Source organism: Palaemon carinicauda, chromosome 22, assembly GCF_036898095.1.
Source record: "Palaemon carinicauda isolate YSFRI2023 chromosome 22, ASM3689809v2, whole genome shotgun sequence".
Classification (NCBI taxonomy): domain Eukaryota; kingdom Metazoa; phylum Arthropoda; class Malacostraca; order Decapoda; family Palaemonidae; genus Palaemon; species Palaemon carinicauda.
The window spans coordinates 86,857,959-86,884,308 of NC_090746.1; the positions used below are offsets into that span (position 1 = coordinate 86,857,959).

General features: G+C 33.8%; 1 protein-coding gene and 1 long non-coding RNA gene across 2 annotated transcripts in view; both read right to left on the reverse strand.

Moving 5' to 3' along the window:
• The window catches only part of LOC137616588 (monocarboxylate transporter 7-like), a 21,963-nt gene extending 14,234 nt beyond the window's left edge, over nucleotides 1-7,729 (reverse strand). Inside the window, exons 1-2 of the mRNA XM_068346476.1 lie at nucleotides 7,597-7,729; nucleotides 366-532 (exon numbers count right to left, since the gene is read on the reverse strand). Coding sequence (XP_068202577.1) covers nucleotides 366-497 — 132 coding nt within the window. The 5' untranslated portion in view covers nucleotides 498-532; nucleotides 7,597-7,729. The remainder of the gene's footprint in view (nucleotides 1-365; nucleotides 533-7,596) is intronic.
• An 8,312-nt stretch (nucleotides 7,730-16,041) lies between these two features.
• Nucleotides 16,042-25,328, reverse strand: LOC137616161 (uncharacterized). The gene is made up of 3 exons (XR_011039303.1): nucleotides 25,227-25,328; nucleotides 17,673-17,835; nucleotides 16,042-16,194 (listed from the first exon to the last, which is right to left on the reverse strand). It is a non-coding gene; the product is annotated as an uncharacterized lncRNA (long non-coding RNA).
• Nucleotides 25,329-26,350: the final 1,022 nt, after the last annotated feature.

Genomic DNA, 26,350 nt, shown 5'->3' on the forward strand with positions numbered 1-26,350 from the left:
GTGAAAACTTCTCAAGGTCATTCATATAGGGGTAGCTTAGGAGTGTCAGTCATAACCAGTATTTAAACTCGAGCATGTGCCTTGTGGCCATTGCCTTAAATGCTGCTGCTTTTTACCTCAAATTATCTTAAAACCTTTACAATTTCCTTAAATGTTAAGCTAGTAAAACATAAATTACCTTAGAATTACCTTGAAACCATGAAAATTACCTCAAACTAAGGTAATTACCTCATAACTCCCCATCTTACTAATTTTATCAAGATGTAATAATAATAATAATAATAATAATAATAATAATAATAATAATAATAATAATAATAATAATATACTTCATCATGTCTACTACTTTCAACATTGTAATTTACCGCGATAATGAAGTTACCCAAAACGATGACCCATCCGTAGCCTCCATCTGGTGGAACAAGAGGTGAGAAGACAGGTTTTGTTCTCACTCTGTCATTTTCATTGGAGCTGCTTGGGTTTTGAGATGAACTCATTTTTCAAAATATATTTCCGTCCAAGGTGAGTGTAACTGTAAATAAAGAAACCAAACAATGAAATTATTATGCATAAATGTATCTGAAAGAGAAAAAGTTCTACAGCAGCTAATTATTACATTGATGTCAGTGTTCGATAAAAACACATTATCATCATGAAATAAGTTTTAGCCGTTATAGTAGTAATGCACATGTATTTAATGCTATTGCCTTTTATCTCTCTCTCTCTCTCTCTCTCTCTCTCTCTCTCTCTCTCTCTCTCTCTCTGCAATGATAATAGAAAAACCTTTTTAACCTTGTCATTACATGTTTCACATTATTAAAGTTTTGTCATTATCATCCTCAACCGTTTGTAAATAAGCTTATTATATCGTTTAAGTAAAGTCAGTTATGTCCAACTCGTCTCTCTGTCAAGACCCTTATCAGCCTACTACATTGGTTACCACCGGTGTGAATAGCTCCCCACCGCCAACCCCAACTCAACTATTCACGCCGCATCATCAAAAATGCCACCCTTCGCCATTAAAGAAGAGTTTGCATGGTTTCAGCACGTGGAAGTTCAGTTCCGCATCAAGGTCGTACTCACTCAAGATGCAAAGAAAAGCAAATCCTCGTGGCGATCCCCAAGGACACTTTCCCTAAATTCTCCGATTGGCTTTGCAACCAAGGGGACGGGAATAGAGTATGATGCCCTTTAAACATACCTTGCGGAACAGTATTCACCATCGACAGCCGCCCAAATAGCCAAGTTTTTTCAGCTCTCTCAACAATCGTTGGGGGACCAAAAGGCTTCCCTCGCCCTCAGGGAAATGACCAGTATTGCTTGCCTACAACCTGCCGCAGATGGCTCCCCTCAGGAAGTGAAACTACTTTGTATCCTTTGGGTATGACACCTACCCAAACATGTATGAGCCAACATCCCCAATGTCAATACCTTGCCTGTGAAGGACCTGATGACCAAAGTCGACACCATTATGGGAAGCCACATCACCACCTTCAAACCCTCCATGAACGCCCCCACTCCTGACGAAGAGGACAACCATTCAACAACCAACTGAAGCTGACGTGCATGCAGCAGGACACAAAATTTGTCCCATGATAAGCCACAAAGCTGCCCATCACCCACCACCCACATATGCCACCACTCGCTTATGCTCCAATCAATGACCTCTACAGCCACTTACTGACGCCCATCAGCCACAATTCTGCTACTTACTACTCCAGATTCAGGGCTGCTGAAAGAAATGTGCGAATAGTTGTCAGTAGACAAAAAACTTGTAAGTAGACCATTGCTTGTGGTGGTGGCCTCCCCTGTCACAAATATTTTCTTTTTACTTAATGCAGGTACTGATGTGCAGTGTTTGGTAAACACTGGTGCTTGCCATTCCTTTCTACCAAAGTCACTCTCCAGGGCATAACATAGTCATTTTAACCTTGGTAGCTGTCAGCGGATCTGAGATCCCCACTCACGGGTACGTGACACTCACAATATCGTTTGGGAGCACCAAATACCATTGGAAATTCCACGTTGCCAACGTAACATTGCCACTACTAAGTGCGGATTTCCTAGCCCATTTCCACCTCTTGGATGATGTGGCACATTGATGATTAATCAACACAGACTCATACTCGTTGATACCTCTTCAACCAGTCCCCTCCTACTTCATACATCAGTGCATCCATAGTTCTGGCCAAACACAGTATTTATCACCATATCAAAACAACAGGGCCCCTCGGTGTTTGCCAGATTCAAGCGTCTGGCCCCAGATTTTTGGCACCCGCTAAACAAATGTTCCTCAAAATGGAAAAAATGGGCCTTTCCCAAAAGGCCTCAAGCCCATGGTCGTTGCCCTTATACATCGTCGTGAAGAAAGCTGGCTCCATGAGCCCTTGTGGGGAATTTAGACGTCTGAACAAGTTGACAGAACTGAATCACTACCCCCTCTCAAACATCACTAACATTAGCTCCTACATGCACAAAGCAAAGGTGCTCTCCACTCTCAACCTCTTGAAGGGGTATTATCAGGTGCCCATGAACCCAGAAGACATCCCTAGACCATCATCACTAGCCCCTTTGATACATATGCATTCAATTACTCCTGTTTTGGCCTTCATAATACTGCGGCCACTTTTCAATGCCTCATGGATGGCATCTTATTTGACCTTCCCTTCTCCATATGTTACGAGTAGGCCATACTTGTGTTCTTTTCCTCCAAAGAAGAACACCTCCGTCACCTATGCATCATTCTCGACCGCCTACAATGGAACGGCCCTGTAGTCCGGTGCAACATGTGTACCTTTGGCACCCTCAACTGTCAAAGCACTACAAGCATTCTTGGGCATACAGGCGTCAATGACCTTCGATATCAGGATGCCAGAGAACTTTAAATCAATCAATCTTGGGCATAATAAACTATTAACACTGGTTCCTGCCAGGTATCACCACCACTCTGACTGCTCTCTACTTCTCCCTCAAGGGTATGCCAAAAGACCTAAAGTGGGGTCCCTTTCAATAAGAGGCCTTCTTCAACGCAAACAATGCCCTATTAACTGCTGCTGTTCTCCCTTTTCCTGTGCCACATGACCACTCTGCTTATCTCCACCAATGCCAGCGACATTACTACTGGTTCAGTACTCAAGCAGGTGGTCAATGGCTAACCCCACCCATTAGCCTTCTTCAGTAGAAAATTGTCCAACTCGGAATCAGGCTACTCTACCTTCGACTGCAAATTGCTGGCAGTGCATTTGGCTGTCCATTACTTTCACAGCCTCTTAGAAGGTATGCCCTTTGTCATTCACATAGACTACATGCCTCTGGTGCTTGACTTTACTCAGCAGTCCAATGCCTGGTCCGCCCGTCAACACTGACATCTCTCCGCCGAGGCTGAATAAAACTGCATCCTTTAACTTGTCCCTGGGAAAATTAATCCTGTTACCGACGCCCTGCCAAGAAACATATTGGCTGCTTTCACCTTGGATTGAATTACAACGCCTTGGCAGAAACCCAGTGAAAAGATCCAGAGTAGCAAGCATGTAGGACATCCTGGACACCCCCTCAGTTAGGAAGACGTAGCCTCGATAACTCCAACGCTACCCTCCTCTGTGATGTCAGTACTGGTAGACCATGACCATGGATACCTGGCCTCATGCACCAACAGGTGTTTGATTTTATCCATGGCCCCTCACATCACTCATGCCAATCTACTACACAGTTACTGAAGATGAAACTCACTTGGCACAGAATTACTAAGGATGCTACGGAATGGGTCCTCACCTGTACTTCATGCCAAACTTCAAAAGTACATAGAAACAGGGATTCAGCTCCGTTTTGCCCACATTCACTTCAATATAGTAGGTTCATTACCCACATCACAAGGACAATGTTACCTGTTTACCTTCACTGACTTCTCTAGTCATTATCCTGAAGTCATTCCCATGCAAACTGCAACATCCACATTATGTACATCTGCCTTACTCTTAGGGTGGATAGCAAGATTTGGTATCCCTGAGCATATTACTTTTGACAAGGGGTACCACCTTCACCTCTTAATTGTGGACATCATTAGCAAATCTCCTGGCCATCACCTTACATGAGACAACTGCCTACACCCCTGCAGCCAATGGAATGGCTGAACCTTTTCATCGCATCCTCAAAGCAGCTTTGATGTCCGGCTGCAATGACTCCAACTGGTTTACTTAGCTTCCTTGGGTCCTCCTGGGATCAAGGACCACTCCTATTGATGTACTTGATGTCTCGGCAACAGAAATGATGTATGGCGACCTATTGGTTTTCCCTATTAATGTTTTTCCGTTTGCAACCTCTTCCACCAATCTCCAGCACGTAACTCATGTTGTGGGAAAATTTACTCCATGTTGCTGGACTTACAAGCCCCCAGCGAAGTAATATATACCAAATGATTTACACACTGCAACACATGTCTTCTTGTGCAACAACAATAGCAAGCCATCGTTGATGCCCCTTACACTGACCCATTCCTTGTGATCGTCACAGACCGAAGGCTTTCTTAATTAACATTCGTGGCAAAGGAGACTGAGTCTCCATTGATCACCTAAAATCCACGTTTCTCTTTCAAGATGACCCGCCTGCAGTTTGCCTCTCTAAAGCAGGGTGCCCTATTTCACATGTGTCATTTTTAAGGGGAGGGCCACGTACCGCGTACTTGCATTCACCTCGCCTCTTTGTTAGCACCTAACAGTCTCCTCGCATACCATCCATGTCTCATCAACCTTTGTCGAGTGATATGGATCCAGATGAGTCTTACATAATTCATTGAGTGATTAAAATCTGCTGTGATGCCTATGTTGTCATCACTTCATTACAACGGTTTAGGCATCCTTAGAATATCATCATAATACTATCATCATCTACAGCACATCGACAAGAAGAATGGAGAAGAAGTCAATGGTTACTTGAGTAGCATGAACCGTACACTCAGTAGTTACTAGTACATAGTATACTCATTATATTTATTTATTTAAAAAAACGGTAGCACTAAATACTGTAATGCTAACTTAAGTAAACCTTACATGAACAGTATGAGTTATGCAATCTTTGTTATGTACTGTGCATTATCATATACGTACATGCCATTATGTGCATACATGTGTATATATATATATATATATATATATATATATATATATATATATATATATGTATGTATATATATATATATGTATGTATATATATATATATATAGCCATATATATATGTATGTATATATATATAGCCATATATATATATATATATATATATATATATATATACACATATAGCCATATATATACATATATATATATATATATATATATATATATATATATATATATATATATATATATATATACAGTATCTTTAGCCTTGAACTTTAATAGAATTCTATAGCACTGGATGAGACTCTTCATTAAGAAAAATCATCAACAATGCCTAGCATTAACACAAAACAACCACAGTTCTAGTTAGAACGCTGTGAAAATTGAACATATATTTAATTTTGATACCCACATCCTATACATCTATACACACACGTGTGTATATATGTATATATATATATACATATATATATATATATATATATATATATATATATATATATATATATATATATACATATGTGTGTGTATATATATATATATATATATATATATATATATATATATATATATATATATATATATATATATATATATATATAGTTGGAATTTTGTTATTGTTAAGACATTGTCGAGTGAAGACGTATTAACGCGGTGCTCTGACAAATTCTCGCCCTGAGCTGTGTTCAGCTTATATTTTCGTTTGTGAAAGCTTTGAAAATATTAACTAGTCTTATGGAGAGACTAAAGTGAAAAATAAAAGTACACTACTGGAACTCTAAACCGAATTCTTGCCAGTATTAAGGAATGGATGACAATCAAACAACTAAAATTGAAAGAAAATAAAACTGGAGTTTATGGTGATTAGAAAGAAAAAAAACAGCGTAAGAAACTTTGGTGATATGCAAATAAACATAGATAACAACTCTATCCCGATATAGTTCGTAATCTAGGCGTATCTCTTGGCTGTAACTTGCCTTTCAATACCCAAATAATGTATTAATAACTGTTGGTTATCATCTTAGAAACACTGTTTAAAAAGAAGTACCTGGATGAACATTCTGTAAAGAAACTTGTGATAAACTGTTATGTTACCAGGATTGAGCACTGTAACTCTATCTACTACAATTTACCAAAAGTGTAACTTAAGAAATTACAAAACTTATTAAACAGAGGAACAAGACTGATAAAAGTTGTCCCTCCCCGAGGAAGGATTACTTCTATAATAATTGATTCACACTGGTTGACTATTAAAGCGACAATTGAGTTTAAAATATGTACAATATCCCATCAAGTTATCAGAACCGGACGTCTAAAATATCTAAGAAAATTGCTACATATTGGGCAGACAACAAATCATGTTAATACCAGAATAGTTACAGAATGTTTAAAATTATTCGAACCTAGATATATGTCTACTGTAGGGTCTAGAGCCTGTAAATATGTGGCCCCGAGGCTATACAATAAGCTCCCACTAGACACTCGAAGATTGAAAATATAAAGGCCCCCAGGAGGAAACTGAAGGCTTTCGTGTTCTCAAAGTGCTTCAATAGTGTGGATTTGACAATAAACGAGCAATATGCGGTGTGAAATGTTGAATGCTTTCGAACGTACATGATAAAATTACTTTGGAGGTCCTATAAAGAGTAAGGTTCCCCTGCCGTATAGGACCAGAAAAAAACCCTTAAAGTATATATATATATATATATATATATATATATATATATATATATATATATATATATTTATTTATTTATATATATATATACATGGGTGTCTTCATGCCTGTGATTATATGTGCAAATGTGTATAAAATTTCATTCTTGGCTGAATTACCACGTTGTTATGACAGAAAATTCTTTTCATGGTGTATTGATTCTAAACAAAATTATTAATTGTTCTCAAACATGTTTTAGACTCAGGGCTCCTAATGAAGAATTATATTCAACACCTCGAAAATTCCAGTAATTTTCATGTTCAACATGCATTGCTATGGAAAACATTAATGATAATTTCAATAATTATTATTATTTGGTAATATCTAACTGTACGACAGTTTTCCACTTTCACTGATTCTTTGGTTTTCCAATTTAATCTTAGACTATCGTCTTTCATTTTTAACACTCCAAGGCTCTCGAATCTAGACTGATATAAGCGTCAAATATTAGTACAACTAAATTACCGTTGTATAGAAAAGCGTAATGCTTATATTAAGTTGTCTAGATATTAAGATTAAAAAGCACTTGTTTTAAGATTAAACCGAATTTTGTTTGTCTTTAATTCACTGAAATAACGCTATATTTAATCACGAAGATTTGATGCTATTCACCAATTTCTTCCTCGGAGTTCAATGGTTAGTAAGATTATCGAGGACTATCTTCTAAGCAAATGAAAATAAAAGTGTTTATTTTTTTTTATTTTTTTTTTACTCTGTCATTCTGCCATTATAAGCATTCCTATAATACGAAGTAACAACATTACTTACTTGAAAATGACGCTCCGTCTTACATAATGAGTCTCTTCTTAGTCTTGTCTCACTCAACATACTGTAAGTAAGGTGCGAGGCCCTTTCCTAGCTAGTGCAATATTTCCTTTAGTTTATCATTCTCGTGAATAACCCCTTGAGTCTCAAGATAATACCCTTATCATTTTATCTCATTCACAAAGATATGATTATGAAGTTACTATTTGGACGCAAAAGTGGTTAACAGTACATGATTATGTACTTTTAATTAATGAGAGCGCATCATGATATGCTTTGATTTCCTCGCACATACGAGTATATACCTATAAGACTTTGGTCATGCATAATCTTACACTAAATCTTTTCATATGTAAACATGATTCCAAGTTAGATTATTTCTTTACTCAATAAGAAATTGAAACCTATCCATGTAATTTTATCTGAACAATGTGCAGAAAAAAAAAGTCTTGCGACACGATTTCGGTGACTTTCGTTCGATAGTCACTAAATGCCAACTCTTGCTATATTCACATTTCTAACAACAATAACGACTACAGGTTGCAATGCCAAAACATCTTGAAATTTCGCTCATTGAAAGATAGTTCATTAAGCATTGTTTTAAAGTACCAATGCTATAATTTTTATCAAAATATCAAGATAAAAAAAAAATATCAAAATAATATGGTGAAAATTAACATATAAATAGTAAAAGAATTTGACTTTTTAGCCACCATAGTAATGTACTTAACATAATGAACATATGTGAGATGTAGTTATAAGCATTGTCTAACCAGACGTCAACAGTCAGTGTCACGGTGACACAGTGACACTGTCTCCAGTATCCAGTTATCTCTCAAACACGGGTGGAGACACCCAACCGCTACCGGAAGCGTAGCCTTAACTTGAAGAACTATACTTGAGCTACATCTCGCCAAGCTTGCGAAGTAAAGACATAGGCAATCATATTATCATCAACAAGACAGTGTGTATAGATAGCTAAAATGAAGAAACAGGATTGAAAGGCCAACGTAGGCTTGGTAGACCTTGCTGCACAATCACAGAAGACGAAGAGTTAACTAACTTTTTAACCGATCATCATTTTTCATCATCATTTTCCGGTCTTGGTCGTAAACCAGTCATTGATTGTCATTCAGGGAGTCTATGCGTGGGAAAAATATTTTGGTTAAACATCTTAATAATGACATATGGATCAGAGAGCTGGTCAATGACAAACAAAGATAGGGGCAGAGTCCAAGCTTCAGAGATGAAAAGCCTGAGAACAATAATGCACAAAACAAGAAGAGATAGAATAAGAAATATAGATGTTAGAAGGATAGTAGGAGTATCTCATATGTTGAACAAGATTCAGAAGGGACAGCTGAGATGGCTGGGACATTTGATTAAAATGTATGGAAATACAATAGCAAAGAGGAGATGGGACTGGACACCTGGTATGAGGAGATCAAGAGGTAGACCACGTAAACGCTGGAGGGATGGAATTGAAGAGATTCTGAAAAAGCACAACATGCCAACAATTGAACAGCTGAGAAGAGAAGGGATTTAAAAAAAAAAAAAAGAATTGAGTGGAGAAGACAATTTATTCCACTGACAGGCTGAAGGCCTACCTGGGAGTGGAAGTAAAAAAAAAATGTAAGTAATTCTTGATAGTATTTCCAGAAGGAATAAACGACCTAGATTCACATGCCGCAATAAATATTAATAACTCTCTCTCTCTCTCTCTCTCTCTCTCTCTCTCTCTCTCTCTCTCTCTCTCTCTCTCTCTCTCTCTCTCTCTCTCTCTCTATATATATATATATATATATATATATATATACATATATATATATATATATATATATATATATATATACACACATATATATACACAGTATATATATATATATATATATATATATATATATATATATATATATATATATATATATATATACATATATATATATATATATATATATATATATATATATAGAGAGAGAGAGAGAGAGAGAGAGAGAGAGAGAGAGAGAGAGAGAGAGAGAGAGAGAGAGAGAGAGAGAGAGAGAGAGAGAGAAAATAAAAAAAATTCATATGATTGTGCACCTGAACATCATCTTCTTCATCATATCTTATCATTATTATTATAATAATTATTATTATTACCATCATAGTAGTAGTAATAGTAGTAGTAGTAGTAGTAGTAGTAGTAGTAGTAGTAGTAGTAGTAGTAAGATAAGGAAAGTAGCCTTGTGAGGAAGAAAAACAGAAGAATAAATTAGAAATTAGAAATAACATAATAATATGAACATGATTATTGGTGCGAAGGAATCTGAAATCATTGTTATTTCCAGATTGAAAATTGTAGCATATCTTTCGGAACATCAGAGAATTATTAGTGAAATAATTGGTAAACTTTAAAGTACTACAAATGGAAAATTTGACCAGAATATTGTACATGATACCCAATGTACTATTTAGATCAACAAACACTATTTCATAGTGAATTTTGAAGTGAAAATGGTACAATAAGAATGTCTTTTTTTACGGATCAACATTTCCTTTAATATTACGAATTGTTTCCTTATTGAATACTGAATAAATAATATTTTTTTCACTTTTTTTTATAGTTGATTATGTGACTAACAGATGTCACTGGTTGTCTAAGTGATGACGTAAAGTCTTTGAAAATAAAATTTTTCTTAAAGATTCCTTGTTATTCTCTCAACCAATCAGGAGTCGTTTTCTCATTCTTTGACTCGAAATAACGACACGGGCCCTTCTGATTGGTTGAAACTTGGAAGAAAGCCGACAAGACGGAACTGTAAACGGTGAGGAATCAGGAAGCAATGTCAGTGCGTGTTGGAGTTGAGACATATTCACACCGTTTAGCTGCCCAATTCACTAGCATATCGTGGTTGAATCTTCTCTTTTGGATCTGTGGTTCCTGTAATCGTCGCCATTATATGGTCTTGTGGTATAAAGGTAAGCTTGTTTTAACAAATCTGGTGTAAAATGTTTGAGTTTGAAGTTTTATGCTTTTGAATTTCTTTTCAATTGACTTGCTCTTTTGTATGGATCTTTTGATATCTTATCTCTAGAAGACACGGTCAGGATTCTTAATTGCTGGAAGATGTCAGTTAACCTCATAAGCAGTGTTTAGTAACGAACATTTTAGCTTCATTTTCTATAACGCAAAGGTCAGATACACAATTTATTTTACTGTAATGTCAATTTTTTTCCAAATATGTATTAACTCTTAATATCGGACTTTTTTTATCCGGCTTGGTGCCTTGAATCTACCAAATTCTTAATGCTAAACCCTTGGTTGAGTGAAGTTGTGAACGTAAGTCTTTTTAATATAAAAAGCATATTGCTTGGAGTAATCATTAGAAACTGCCAATCTTAAAAGGCTTTAACTAAATCATTCAAATTCTTTGGTTTTAAGTATTTACACGTGCAAAGCAATAAAACCTTAAATCATAATTATTAGTAATATTTTACATATCTAATAATACTCTCTATCGGCAGCACTCGGTGCACTGCAAAACTTAGGAATTTCTTAGTCGTCATTTATAGGATTTTCAAAAATAGAATTTACTAATGTTTTAAAACTTCCAAATTTACTTTTGGGCTATTGTGAATTTTGCTCTTTTTTTTAACAACTTCAAAATCTAAGATAGAGGTATTAGGCAACGGTGAAACTTCCAGACATTTTGAATAAAATTTGGTAGAGTTTCTATCGTACATGTATAGTGCTCAGTATACAAGTCGTACATTTAGTGAGTGCAGAGAGGGCTGTTTCGCTACGCGTGTTGGCCCCATGGGCTAGTATTTCGGCGTTATCAATAGCCGGTACATCTAGCGAGTGCAGAGGGGTCCTACGGGCCAACCAAGGGAAAGGCCCGTGCCAACAACAAGTGTTGGCTTTAATAGGTCTTTCGCTACACGTGTTGGCCCCATGGGATAGTATTTCGGCGTTATCAATTATACAAACTTGGAATTTGATAACCTCTTATTTCCCAGTGATTGATGGTTGATACTAATATATTAGTAATTGAAATATGCTAATTAATAGTTTTGATTAATAGCTTTGGCGAAACGCTAAGTAAAATATATCAATGCTTGAACTTTTTAGGTAAGTGTTTTTTAGTACATTGCTTTCTCAGCCTTCTTGTTGGGTCCATTGTGAATATTAAGTCTTTTTAAGATAATCTTCGATTAATATTTGATAAATTGACTTGTCATCTTTATAGGTTTTGAAATAATTCCTCTTAGTCAAATTTACTTATTACAAAGGAGATAATTTTGCATTTCAATTATAGAATTTCTCAACTTCTGATTTAAAAATGTCTAATCTACTAAAAATTTTACTTAATCTATAAAATAATTGTCAAATGTAAAGCTTGTGCTCATGTTTATTTTATTTATTCTGCATTTTAAATGGAAACACAAATTTGTACAGAAATCTAAGGCTACTTTTGTTTTCAGATGGTGTAACTGGAGATGCAAGTATGGATGTGCAGATAAATCGCAAATCGTCTCAAATCTCCAATAAAATATTTAAGCTTTGTTAAATCACGAAGCTCAGAAAAGAACGTAGGCTCCTTGCATCCTAATTCTTTGAGGCTTCGTAATTTATAAGAGCCACGAGAATTTATTGGAGTATGTCAACGTATTGTCTCACTCGTACCCACTATAAGGCCGAAGTCTCACTCGTACCCACTATAATGCCGAAGAGAACGGGACTAGACGTAACAGGGAAGAACGCAACTAAACTTAATTAATTGAGGAAGAGAAGGCGATGAAGTGCAACAAAATGAAACTTGCAAGAGTAAAATGAGATTGAGGAGTAAGAGAATCAAATTGCAACAGAAAGAAATATTGCAACAGAATGAAATATTTATTTCAACAGTTAAAGAAGAAACGAAAGACATTCACTGTAAATATGTGTAGTACAAATTTGGTAATAAGAATTTCTTACTAGTTCTTTGCTTTTTATTTAATACATAAATAGTATAATAATTGTGGCACCTTATTCACTTCTTTTATTTAACTGTCACTCATCTAGCCATCGCTGCTATTATGACTGTCTTGACATCTTCTCATCCTTCCTTCTTCCTAGATTAAGATCTGACACTCTAGTTTCTTTTTCATCTTGTCCTTCATTACTTCTGGGGCCTAATACAATTTATTTTCTTTTCCATATCTGATGATCATCATCTTTGAGTCCTAATGTACGTATTTTCCATCTGAGGATCTTCTCATCCGTCTCTGCTTCTAAGACCAAGTAGTAGCCTACGTATCTTTCATCTTGTTCATGTCCGGAGTTCTGAAAAGAATAAATTCTAAATTATAATCGCTATCTTGTCTGAAACACTAAATTAAAAAACTTTCATACTTTATTTGCATTTACCTTATGCTCTATAATTTAATATGCGACATGTCTTACCGGGATTTTTTTATCTTGCTGGATTTTTTGTACATAAAAAAAGGTGCATTAACAAAACTTGAGAAATTATATAACCTTTTTTGTACATGCATTGGGTGCATTAACAAAACTAGATTGAGAACTTATATAACCAAGTTTAACCAAAAATCTTGCAAGAATGGGAAAGTTATTTTCATACAATCTATCAAACCGAATTTCTTTTATACAATCGATAAACTGAATTGAGTAAAATTGAACTTGCCTTATTTTCTGGTACCTGGGCTACATTATCCTTCGAAGCGAGATAAACTTAGGCGAATCTGAAAAAAAATGCAGCTTTATTAATATTTTATTTTCTGATAGTCTCATTGCTAATTTTTCAAAGCACTTTAACAAGTTATAAACACTAAACACCTACCGAGCCTAATAAATATTTAAAACGAACTTTCAACCCGTTCCCTTTGACCTATTTTCTCCATTTATATTTATATTTTCATGAATTTAGCATATTTACATTAACCAGTGCTGTTATTACTTGCTAAGCTACAACCCTAGTTGGAAGAGCAGGATGCTTTAAGCACAGGGGCTCCAACAGGGATAATAGCCCAGTGAGGAAAGGAAATAAGAACAGTTAAGATATTTTTAGAACAGTAACAACCTTAAGATAAAAATTTCATATATAAACTAAGAATTTCTGAAACAAGACAGAGCAGCGTGCTCGAGTGTACCCTCAGGCAAGTTTACTAACCCAGGACAGTGGAAGGCCATGGTAGAGAGGCTATGGCACTACCCAGTCTAGAGAACAGTGGTTTTATTTTGGAGTGTCCTTCTAGAAGAGCTGCTTACCAATAACTAAAGTCTCTCTTCTACCCTTACCAAGAGGAAAGTAGCCACTGAACAATTAAAGTGCGTTAGTTAACCCCTTGAGAGAAGAATTGTTTGGTAATCTGTGATGTCAGGTGTATGAGGACAGAGGAGAATATGAAAAAAATAGGCCAGACTATTCGGTGTATGTGTAGACACAGAGTAAATGAACCGTAACTACCTACCTATTCACATAGTTTCTACAACATTTTCCTATTGCAAACTCAGGTAGAAATATCAATCAATGAAACCTGCAAAAATAATTTACACGGTTCCCAACAAATTAACAAGTGATTTTTTTTCCCAATTTATGTGCATGTGCTACATTTAGTATTAAATTTTGAATCTAAAAATATTAAAATTTTATACATTTGCAAATCGCTTTTACAGCCAACTTGAAAGGTAAAGGGTTTTATCTAGTTACTGAAACCAAAGTTTATAAATTCCACCAGTGAAATGGCAGCAAATTACTTTTTCAATGTCATTCCACAGTACCTGAATAATTGTCCTCTTATTTGCGAAAAATCTTTAAAGATGTCTCTGGTACAAAAACTGAACTTGTTTCCGTATAAGATCCTCTGCCATTGAGGTAGCCTTTAAAACCTGCCAAGATTAATTTGAAATGAGGACTAGTTTACGTATTACAATTTTCATACATGCCCAGATAATTTCTATATATAGGTATGTAATACCATTGAAATATTAAAATTCTATTACCAGCCAGTCTTAAAATCCTAATATATCCATTTTTTAAGTATCTTTCTATTCAATTTCCTTTCACACAAACGCCATTACTAACAAACCCCAAACTACTTTATTAAGAAGCTGAAATTTTCTCTGTAATAGACTGAAATGTGACAGATTGAAAAGGATTTTCAATAGTTCTATATATAAAACTGATTTTATATAAAATTCTTTAATTCTTAAAAACAGATTTTTCATGGATATAAAGCTCCGTTATGGATAGTTGCCAAAGAGCTGGACTCTCCAAAATCAAAATGTAAAAATTTCGATTAACATCCTCACCAATTAGGGAAACTTTGCACAAATCCTTAATTAGAATCAACATTTAATGGATTTTATCAACTGACTATTAGATAGAATTTGCATCTAAATCTCCTTAAACTAATCACTGAAACAACCAAAATTCCCTTATCTAAATATACCTCACGTCTCAAGACAAAAATCAGCCCCCAAAGGCTTAAGATATATTTTGTCAAGGACATACTTTAGAAATAAAAAACCAATACCTTAGAAAATAGTCACGAATACCAAGATGAAAGTGTAAAAAGAAATCTTACAAAATCGTTGGAAATTGAACGAACTTATTTAGATACCAAAAATTTAAAACTGATGCAAATTTTAAGAACTACAAAAACTAAGTGTCATTTGCAGAAATGGGAAAAATTTACCCTTATTTTCCTATTGCTGTCAAATTGCAGTTAAATTTTCTAGTCAAATTACCCACAAATTTAAGTATTTAAATACTATAATGATTTATAATAATCGAAGATGTATTTCATACTTCCAAATGTTAAAGTTTGATTACCATGGCTACCAAAGACAATTCTAAAAATACTTTTGTAGAAATATGAAAAATGCTGGAAATACAAACTATGTGAATGTGAAATGCCATCTAAATCAATAGCACATAAAGATGAAACCTGCCACAAGAAATGTGTTTAGAAATTCAGTCGCAAAAGGTCATCAAAACTGCTGGAACATTCTCCTAAAAGAAATTACGAATCGACACAATTCCGTAGGAACGTTAACCAAAATCTCTCAACCTATCCAGAGCTGAAAGAAACCAACCAAAATAAATATTCACAATAGCACAACCATAGCCTCAAGAAACAAGAGTATGCGAAGAAGAGAGAAGACCAGAAGAAAACTCAGAACGAAAATTACGAAAACGAGGAAAATGCAGTACGAAAAATAAAGACCAGAAGACGACACAATAGGCAGAAATAATTACAGCAGGTAGAGACGAACAAAATTCATTGCTTCAAGAAACATCTAAGAAAAAAAACATTAGAAAACTGCTAAAAAGAAGATTAAAAACTAAATGAAAAAAAAAAAAGATTGGAAAATTACATTAAAAATCAATTAGCAGTAGTATTAGGAAAAGGGCTAGTTAATACATTCTAATATTAAACACTTACTGCTACAATACAAGTTTATTAATGAAATTTACATTTTTTGTGGTATTTTCAATCCTTTCTCCTTCGTCATTTTTTTCTTGGCTTCTCTCTAAATCTATTGGCTTTACTGACGGCGTTTTGACGTTCAAGCCTGTTTGTACTTCCTTTCTTTTCTAGTTTCAAATGCACCTGGAAGAAATCCAGAGCATATAGTATACATATTAAATCTTGACTAGTCTTATTTTTGCAAGACGACGATTCTCTCTACCTTAGAAGGATCAAGCAATATCTGTTAAACTGTATTGAATACAAATATTTCACGTTGTATCAAACGTTTTTGATAAAAAATAATTATGGATTTTTACGAGAATAAATAAATTCCTCTCGTCTTTTAAAATATATTCTAATTATCCTTCTACCCATTGAAAAACAGTTTCAACCATTTCTTTTATGTGAAGCTGAACAAGAATGGAGTTTTATATTTTTCAATTCTTACAAGTTATACATATTCACAATCTTACAAGTTATACACATTCACAGTCTTACAAGTTATACACATTCACAGTCTTACAAGTTATACACATTCATAGTCTTACAAGTTATACACATTCATAGTCTTACAAGTTATACACATTCATAGTCTTACAAGTTATACACATTCAGTCTTACAAGTTATACACATTCAGTCTTACAAGTTTACACATTCACAGTCTTACAAGTTATACACATTCACAGTCTTACAAGTTATACACATTCACAGTCTTACAAGTTATACACATTCACAGTCTTACAAGTTATACACATTCACAGTCTTACAAGTTATACACATTCACAGTCTCACAACGCGTACAACCTCAGTGTTTTACAAGATTCACACATATTCGAGCACCTTCACAAATATCTTTCGGGGGAAGCGCATTCGTTATATGATAAATCTTTCCTTTAGTAACAGGAAAATCTTTTTAACGGGTCAAAATTAAGAAGTTAAAACACCAAAATAACTTATTAAATCTATAATACACAACAACAAATGCAGCCATTTCTAGTCCACTACAATAAAAAGACCTCAGAAATGTCCTCATTCATGCCTGGGATTTGGCCAGTTTTCATCATCATGCTGGCCAGTGCTGATTGGTAATGGTGGGGGCTTCAAGTCTTATCATTCACAACAAACCAACCCATAGTAAATGTTTCACCAAGTCACTTGTTCAAGTTTTACCTTCAATTTGAATATTTTGGTCTTTGGTTATATATTGCAGATGCATTTACATTTATCACCAACTTATCTGCCCATCAAAACTAACTCAATCCGAGAAGTACGCTCTGGTAATTAACGCCAAACACTATGTTCAAATAAAGCTTCTTCAAGTCTACAGAATTAACTTTTACTTAAGCCGGGTACCTGAATATTCAGTATTCATTTATTTCTCTTCCGTCTCTAATATCTTAGATTTCCCGATTACTGTACCACCTCTGATATTAAATGTTGCGGCCAAGTGATTTAATTATATGAATTTAGAAAAATTCACCAGGAATGACTTCTAATTCTAATTACCAGTTCAAACGATGGCTTGGATTACAATTTCTTAAAGTTTAATTTAAACCGACATTTTTCAAAATTATTTGCATATTAGCCATGAAGCTTAATAAAAGTTTCATCCACCTACCAGTACTGAAGGTTTGGAATTTGTGGGTCAATTTCCAAGTAGATATTCTTTTAATAAATCTACTCCACTTCAGCTGAATGAAATCTTCCTTTTAAAAATTCTCTGGTACGTAAGCGTCGAGTCCATCGTTCAACTTCACCTCAATCAGTATGGTCATTATAATCTGGAAAAGAAAATTCATTAATGTGTGCAAATATTTTGCCCACTCAAAGACTTCATTTTAAGACATTAGCGGTGAGAATATGCTGATCATTTTCAGGTTTACCAAGAAATGTTTTTTAAAGTAACAACAGCATTAAAATAAATTTCTATTAATTTCTAATGCAATTTGTGCCGAATACATACCAATGTACAGCATTAAAATAGATTTCTATTAATTTCTATTGCAATTTGTGCCAAATATATACCAATGTACAGCATTAAAATAAATTTCTATTAATTTCTATTGTAATTAGTGGCGAATATACCAATGTTTTCAAAAAATCTATTAATTTGCTTATCCACTGAGATTGCATGACAAACACCTGGCACAAACACCAAGATATTGGTGTATGAAGCTACCAAAATAAATTCTACAAATAAAATTAAAGCATTTAAATGCCCGAAGGTTTTAGTTATATACTTAAAAGCACATTAACATTAGTGACTGTATTCCAATTCCATATCAATCTCTTATTGCACTAAATTATAAAATAATTCACAACATTATTGTCACTGATGTAAAAAAATTTATACAGCTTTGTCAGTATCAAAAATAGAACTTAATTTACTGATACCAGTATCAAGAATCTGCGTCTAACAAAATATCACGTAATGCAATCAAAGTCAAATACAGTAAAAATTTGCCAGGAAAGCAAATACCTCTGAAATAATTCCTGAGAAATTTAAGTAAACATCAAGTATCGAGACCAAAATCCACCAAAAAAACAAACCATTTATATTTTGTAAATAAAACCATTTGAAAAACTTGATACGTACCTAAAACTCTTTCATGATTAGGGCAAACCACTCTAAAGAATTTTGGAACCCTTACACATTACAATTACGGGGAACTCCAGTGGGCGAGTTTTTTTTTTTTTTTTTGGGGGGGGGTAGTCCCCAAGATGAGTGATTTGCCACAATGATAATGGTCAGAAATGTAAAATAAACAAGATAGGTGATTCGAAAAATGTTTAGTTCATGTAATTGGCTGGAAATTAAAGTTTGTAACCAACCATAATTTACAAACATTCACAAGTGTGTAATTAAAGTTGCCAAACCTTCACAAGTGTGTAACTAAAGTTGCCAAACCTTCACAAGTGTGTAACTAAAGTCTGCAAACCTTAACAAGTGTGTAATTAAAGTTGCTAAACCTTCACAAGTGTGTAACTAAAGTCTGCAAACCTTAACAAGTGTGTAATTAAAGTTGCCAAACCTTCACAAGTGTGTAACTAAAGTCTCCAAACCTTAACAATTGTGTAATTAAAGTTGCTAAACCTTCACAAGTGTGTAACTAAAGTCTCCAAACCTTAACAAATGTGTAATTAAAGTTGCTAAACCTTCACAAATTTGTAACTTAAGTCGCTAAACCTTCACAAGTGTGTAACCAAAGTCACTAAACCTTCACAATTGTGTAACCAAAGTCACTAAACCTTCACATTTCTGTAACCAAAACCACTAAACCTTCACATTTCTGTAACCAAAACCACTAAAACCTTCACATTTGTGTAACCAAAGTCCCTAAACTTTCACATTTGTGTAACCAAAGTCACTAAACTTTCACATTTAAGTAACCAAAGTCACTAAACTTTTGCATTCGTTTAACCAAAGTCACTAAACTTTCACATTTGTGTAACCAAAGTCACTAAACTTTCGCATTAGTGTAACCAAAGTCACTAAACTTTCACATTTGTGTAACCAAAGTCACTAAACTTTCACATTAGTGTAACCAAAGTCACTAAACTTTCACATTAGTGTAACCAAAGTCACTAAACTTTCACATTTGTGTAACCAAAGTCACTAAACTTTCGCATTAGTGTAACCAGAGTCACTAAACTTTCGCATTTGTTTAACCAAAGTCACTAAACTTTCGCATTTGTGTAACCAAAGTCACTAAACTTTCACATTAGTGTAACCAAAGTCACTAAACTTTCACATTAGTGTAACCAAAGTCACTAAACTTTCGCATTTGTGTAACCAAAGTCACTAAACTTTCACATTAGTGTAACCAAAGTCACTAAACTTTCGCCTTTGTGTAACCAAAGTCACTAAACTTTCGCATTTGTGTAACCAAAGTCACTAAACTTTCACATTAGTGTAACCAGAGTCACTAAACTTTCGCATTTATGTAACCAGAGTCACTAAACTTTCGCATTTGTGTAACCAAAGTCACTAAACTTTCACATTAGTGTAACCAAAGTCACTAAACTTTCGCCTTTGTGTAACCAAAGTCACTAAACTTTCGCATTTGTGTAACCAAAGTCACTAAACTTTCACATTAGTGTAACCAAAGTCACTAAACTTTCGCATTTGTGTAACCAAAGTCACTAAATTTTCACATTTGTGTAATCAAAGTCACTAAACTTTCGCATTTATGTAACCAAAGTCACTAAACTTAAACATTTGTGTAACCAAAGTCACTAAACTTTCGCATTTGTGCAACCAAAGTAACTGAACTTTCACATCTGTGTAACCAAAGTCACTAAACTTTCACATGTAACCAAAATCACTAAACTTTCACATCTTTGTAACCAAAGTCACTAAACTTTCCCATTTGTGTAACCAAAGTCATTAAACTTTCCCATTTGTGTAACCAAAGTAACTGAACTTTCACATCTGTGTAACCAAATTCGCTAAACTTTCACATTTGTATAACCGAAGTCACTAAACTTTAACATTTGTGTAACCAAAGTCACTAAACTTTAACATTTGTGTAACCAAAGTCACTAAACTCCCATATATGTGTAACCAAAGTCATTAAACTTTCACATCTGTGTAACCAAAGTCACTAAACTTTCACATCTGTGTAACCAAAGTCACTAAACTTTCACATCTGTGTAACCAAAGTCACTAAACTTTCACATCTGTGTAACCAAAGTCACTAAACTTTCACATCTGTGTAACCAAAATCACTAAACTTTCACATCTGTGTAACCAGAGTCACAAAACTTTCATATTTGTGTGACCAAAGTCATTAAAATTTCACATTTATATAACCAGAGTCACTAAACGTTCACATTTGCTTAACCAGTCACCAAACTTTCACATTTGTTTAACCAAAGTCACTAAACTTTCACATTAGTGTAACCAAAGTCACTAAACTTCCACATCTGTGTAACCAAAGTAACTAAACTTTCACATTTGTGTAACTAAAGTCACTAAACTTCTATATATATGTAACCAAAGTCATCAAAATTTCACATTTGTATAACCAAAGTCAATAAAATTTCACATTTGTTTAACCAAAGTCATTAAAATTTCACATTTGTATAACCAAAGTCACTAAACTTTCGCATTCGCTTAACCAAAGTCACCAAACTTTCATATTTGTGTAACCAAAGTCATTAAAATTTCACATTTGTATAACCAAAGTCACTAAACTTTCACATTTGCTTAACCAAAGTCACCAAACTTTCACATTTGTTTAGCCAGTCACCAAACTTTCACATTTGTTTAACCAAAGTCACTAAACTTTCACATCTGTGTAACCAAAGTCACTAAACTTTCACATTTATGAAACGAAAGTCACTAAACTTTCACATCTGTATAACCAAAGTCACCAAACTTTCATATTTGTGTAACCAAAGTCATTAAAATTTCACATTTGTATAACCAAAGTCACTACACTTTCACATCTGTGTAACCAAAGTCACTAAACTTCCACAATTGTGTAACTAATGTCACTAAACTTTCATATTTGTGTAACCAAAGTCATTAAAATTTCACATTTGTATAACCTAAGTCATTAAAATTTCACATTTGTATAACCAAAGTCACTAAACTTTCATATTTGTGTAACCAAAGTCATTAAAATTTCACATTTGTATAACCAAACAGTCATTAAAATTTCACATTTGTATAACCAGTCATTAAAATTTCACATTTGTATAACCAAAGTCACTAAACTTTCATATTTGTGTAACCAAAGTCACTAAACTTCCACATTTGTGTAACCAAAGTCACTAAACTTCCACATTTGTGTAACCAAAGTCAATATAATTTCACATTTGTATAACCAAAGCCACTAAACTTTCACATCTGTGTAACCAAAAGTCACTAAACTTTCACATTTATGAAACGAAAGTCACTAAACTTTCACATCTGTGTAACCAAAGTCACCAAACTTTCATATTTGTGTAACCAAAGTCATTAAAATTTCACATTTGTATGCCCAAAGTCACTACACTTTCACATCTGTATAACCAAAGTCACTAAACTTCCACATTTGTGTAACTAATGTCACTAAACTTTCATATTTGTGTAACCAAAGTCATTAAAATTTCACATTTGTATAACCTAAGTCATTAAAATTTCATATTTGTATAACCAAAGTCATTAAAATTTCACATTTGTATAACCAGTCATTAAAATTTCACATTTGTGTAACTAATGTCACTAAACCTTCACATTTGTGTAACCAAAACCTCTAAAACCTTCACATTTGTGTAACCAAAGTCCCTAAACTTTCACATTAGTGTAACCAAAGTCACTAAACTTTCACATTTGTGTAACCAGTCACTAAACTTTCACATTTAAGTAACCAAAGTCACTAAACCTTTGCATTCGTTTAACCAAAGTCACTAAACTTTTGCATTTGTGTAACCAAAGTCACTAAACTTTCATTTGTGTAACCAAAGTCACTAAACTTTCACATTAGTGTAACCAAAACCACTAAACTTTCGCATTTGTGTAACCAAAGTCACTAAACTTTAACATTTGTGTAACCAAAGTCACTAAACTCCCATATATGTGTAACCAAAGTCATTAAAATTTCACATTATTTTGTATAACCAAAGTCACTAAACTTTCACATCCGTGTAACCAAAGTCACTAAACTTTCACATCTGTGTAACCAAAGTCACTAAACTTTCACATCTGTGTAACCAAAGTCACTAAACTTTCACATTTGTGTAACTGATGTCACTAAACTTTCATATTTGTGTAACAAGGGTCATTAAAATTTCCCATTTGTGTAACCAAAGTCACTAAACTTTCACATCTGTGTAACCAAAATCACTAAACTTTCACATTTGTGTAACCAAAGTCACTAAACTTTCACATTTGTGTAACCAAAGTCACTAAACTTTCACATCTGTGTAACCAAAGTCACTAAACTTTCATATTTGTGTAACCAAAGTCATCAAAATTTCACATTTATATAACCAAAGTCACTAAACTTTCACATTTGCTTAACCAAAGTCACCAAACTTTCACATTTGTTTAACCAGAGTCACCAAACTTTCACATTTGTTTAACCAAAGTCACTAAACTTTTGCATTTGTGTAACCAAAGTCACTAAACTTTCACATTTGTGTAACCAAAGTCACTAAACTTCCACATTTGTGTAACCAAAGTCACTAAACTTTCATATTTGTGTAACCAAAGTCATTAAAATTTCACATTTGTATAACCAAAGTCATTAAAATTTCACATTTGTATAACCAAAGTCACTAAACTTCCATATATGTGTAACCAAAGTCACTAAATTTTCATATATGTGTAACCAAAAGTCATTAAATTTTCACATTTGTATAACCAAAGTCACTAAACTTTCACATCTGTGTAACCAAAGTCACTAAACTTCCAGATTTGTGTAACTAATGTCACTAAACTTTCATATTTGTGTAACCAAAAGTCATTAAAATTTCACATTTGTATAACCAAAGTCATTAAAATTTCACATTTGTATAACCAAAGTCACTAAACTTCCATATATGTGTAACCAAAGTCAATAAAATTTCACATTTGCATAACCAAAGTCACTAAACTTTTACATTTGCTTAACCAAAGTCGCCAAACTTTCACATTTGTTCAACCAAAGTCCCTAAACTTTCACATCTGTGTAACCAAAGTCGCCAAACTTTCACATTTGTGTAACCAAAGTAACTAAACTTTCACATTTGTGTAACCAAAGTAACTAAACTTTAACATTTGTGTAACCAGAGTCACTAAACTTTCACATTTGTGTAATCAAAATCACTAAACTTTCTCATTTGTTTAAACAGTCACTAAACTTTCACATTTGAGTAATCAAAGTCACTCAACTTAAACATTGTGTAACCAAAGTCACTGAACTTTCACATATGTGTAACCAAAGTCACTGAACTTTCACATGTGTAACCAAAGTCACTGAACTTTCACATGTGTATAACCAAAGTCACTGAACTTTCACATGTGTATAACCAAAGTCACTGAACTTTCACATTTGTGTAACCAATCACTAAATTTAGTGTGTAACCAAAGTCACTAAAAACTAGAAAATTTTGTTTATTCTAAATTTTTATTATTTTTTTAAATGTATTCACATTTCTTTGAGATTTAATTATTATTCACTCGTTTCCATTTCAAGGACAATCTTTTGATAAATAAATATTGGGTAATTTAATTTGTAATAAACAAGAAAATATTAGTAATGACAAAACCGCGAAAATCCTTCATGCAACCGTTGTTATTTGGCGACATTCCCCTAGCACTTTGTGTGTTAAAAAGTGCACAAAAGTGAAAGTTTGGATAAAATAAATTAATCAATTATCTAGGTAAAAATTTGAATCTTGTCATATATAAACCCAAACCTCGGAAAGTAATACAATATTCAACGTTTGAGAATCATAAGGTTCAATTATAACCGAAATAAAAACTGACTACTTCAATCAACGCAGCTGCGATAGAAAAGCAGCAATAATTGAAATAAGAAATCACTGAAATAAAACAGTTGCATAAGAAAACAGACCTCAATCGTTATGATTTATTTTAATCAAATAGAAATATGCTATTAATTCACAATAGCCCAAAATAACCACCGAAATGAAATATTTACACAATTTAAACACCAAATTACTTCAAAAGAAAATACGCTTAGATGTCGGTTTAAAAAGTTATCCAATAAATTTTACTTCCAGAAATCCACTTCATGGCAACGAACTACTAGCTTGAAACTGTTTTTCCCAGTTTGGCACTACAACGAATGTTGCCAAATACAGTCACGGGATGTAAAAGCTACAAAATTTTAATCTAAATGTTATATTAATTTTATTGCTATGCACGTGTATGGTACTCTTAACCAGAAATCTGAAGGCAAAGGCCAGTTAAGCAGTCAAAGAATACTTTGAAAATGCACACGAAAGCATATATTTGTAGGATTCACTACAAGGACACGAAACCCCTTTTCAAAAATAGAGGACTCACAAAAGCAAGTATGAGGAATTGTATGGAATTTGGATAGTTTGACACGGTGATATTGGCATAGATATTAAATTCGCAACTCCAGTCATTTAATTTCACGGTGTAATACTTGGAATATGGGAACAAAACACCATGAATGTGAAGTCAATAACTACTTTAAAAAAGAATACTTACAGATAATATTCACGAATGACGTTCACATCCTCAGCCCCACGAAATAAATGGCTGCTAAGTGTCTGAAGGTTCAAAATGTAGAACTTTGAAAATCAAGCAATCAAGAAATGCTTGTTCTGTCGTCCTTGGGAGACAGGTGGCTCCATCTGTATTTGGTCTTCATGATCATTAATGCTTATGCAAATCCTAACTTTTTATATATATATTGATAGTGAAAAATGGTTTTATTAAAATTATAGTAAAATTTTAACTCAAACTAAATTATCAAAAAAGTTTCTGCTCATTAACTAGGAAAAAATTGATAAAATTGTAAATATTTACAACATTCTTTTATGAATAGCAGTATAACATTAATTGCAGAGGTGATAAAAAGAGGATGGAAAATAAAAACAGGGCACAACTGAAGTGAATCACTGATCAAGATCTACTCTCTTCTCTAGAACATTTTGCCATTTTGCTTCAAAATGTATGAGATACAAGTATCATTTCAATAATTTCAATATTTGTAAGTAGCGTTCAGGAAAAGTGTTTTGCAATCAGCTTGGTAGCATCGTTCCGAGCATTTTATGAATAAAGGTGTGCTAGAAAGTTTAGAATTGAGTGTGGAAATGTGTTTTCATTCGTTAATTACCTTACATGGATACAACTGTGTTCACCTAAAACTCGCCTTCAAAGAAAGCAATTTTTTCTGCACAACGTTATTGCATAGTGTTTACACTCTTACAATGACATATTCTAATAAGACTAGTTTGTGAATCTCAGATGCGAGAGACAGCGAGCCACTCTAAAATTGAAGCAATCATAGTCCAGATTATGTGACTGAACGGCTAACTATAGTCGTGTTTCCTACACAGATTCACACATTTCCCTCTCCCACTATTTCTTACAACGCCTCGATCAAATAGACACAAAAATACTACCTGAAAAACTAGGCAACATTCTTAACGTCCTAGAAAATATGTATTTCATAGAAACTCGATCATAAATCAATAATTTCATATGTAATCCCTTTGGAGAACTTTTTTTTTTCTATTATAAAATATTTTCCGACATGAACTATAATATCTCTCTCTCTCTCTCTCTCTCTCTCTCTCTCTCTCTCTCTCTCTCTCTCTCTCTCTCTC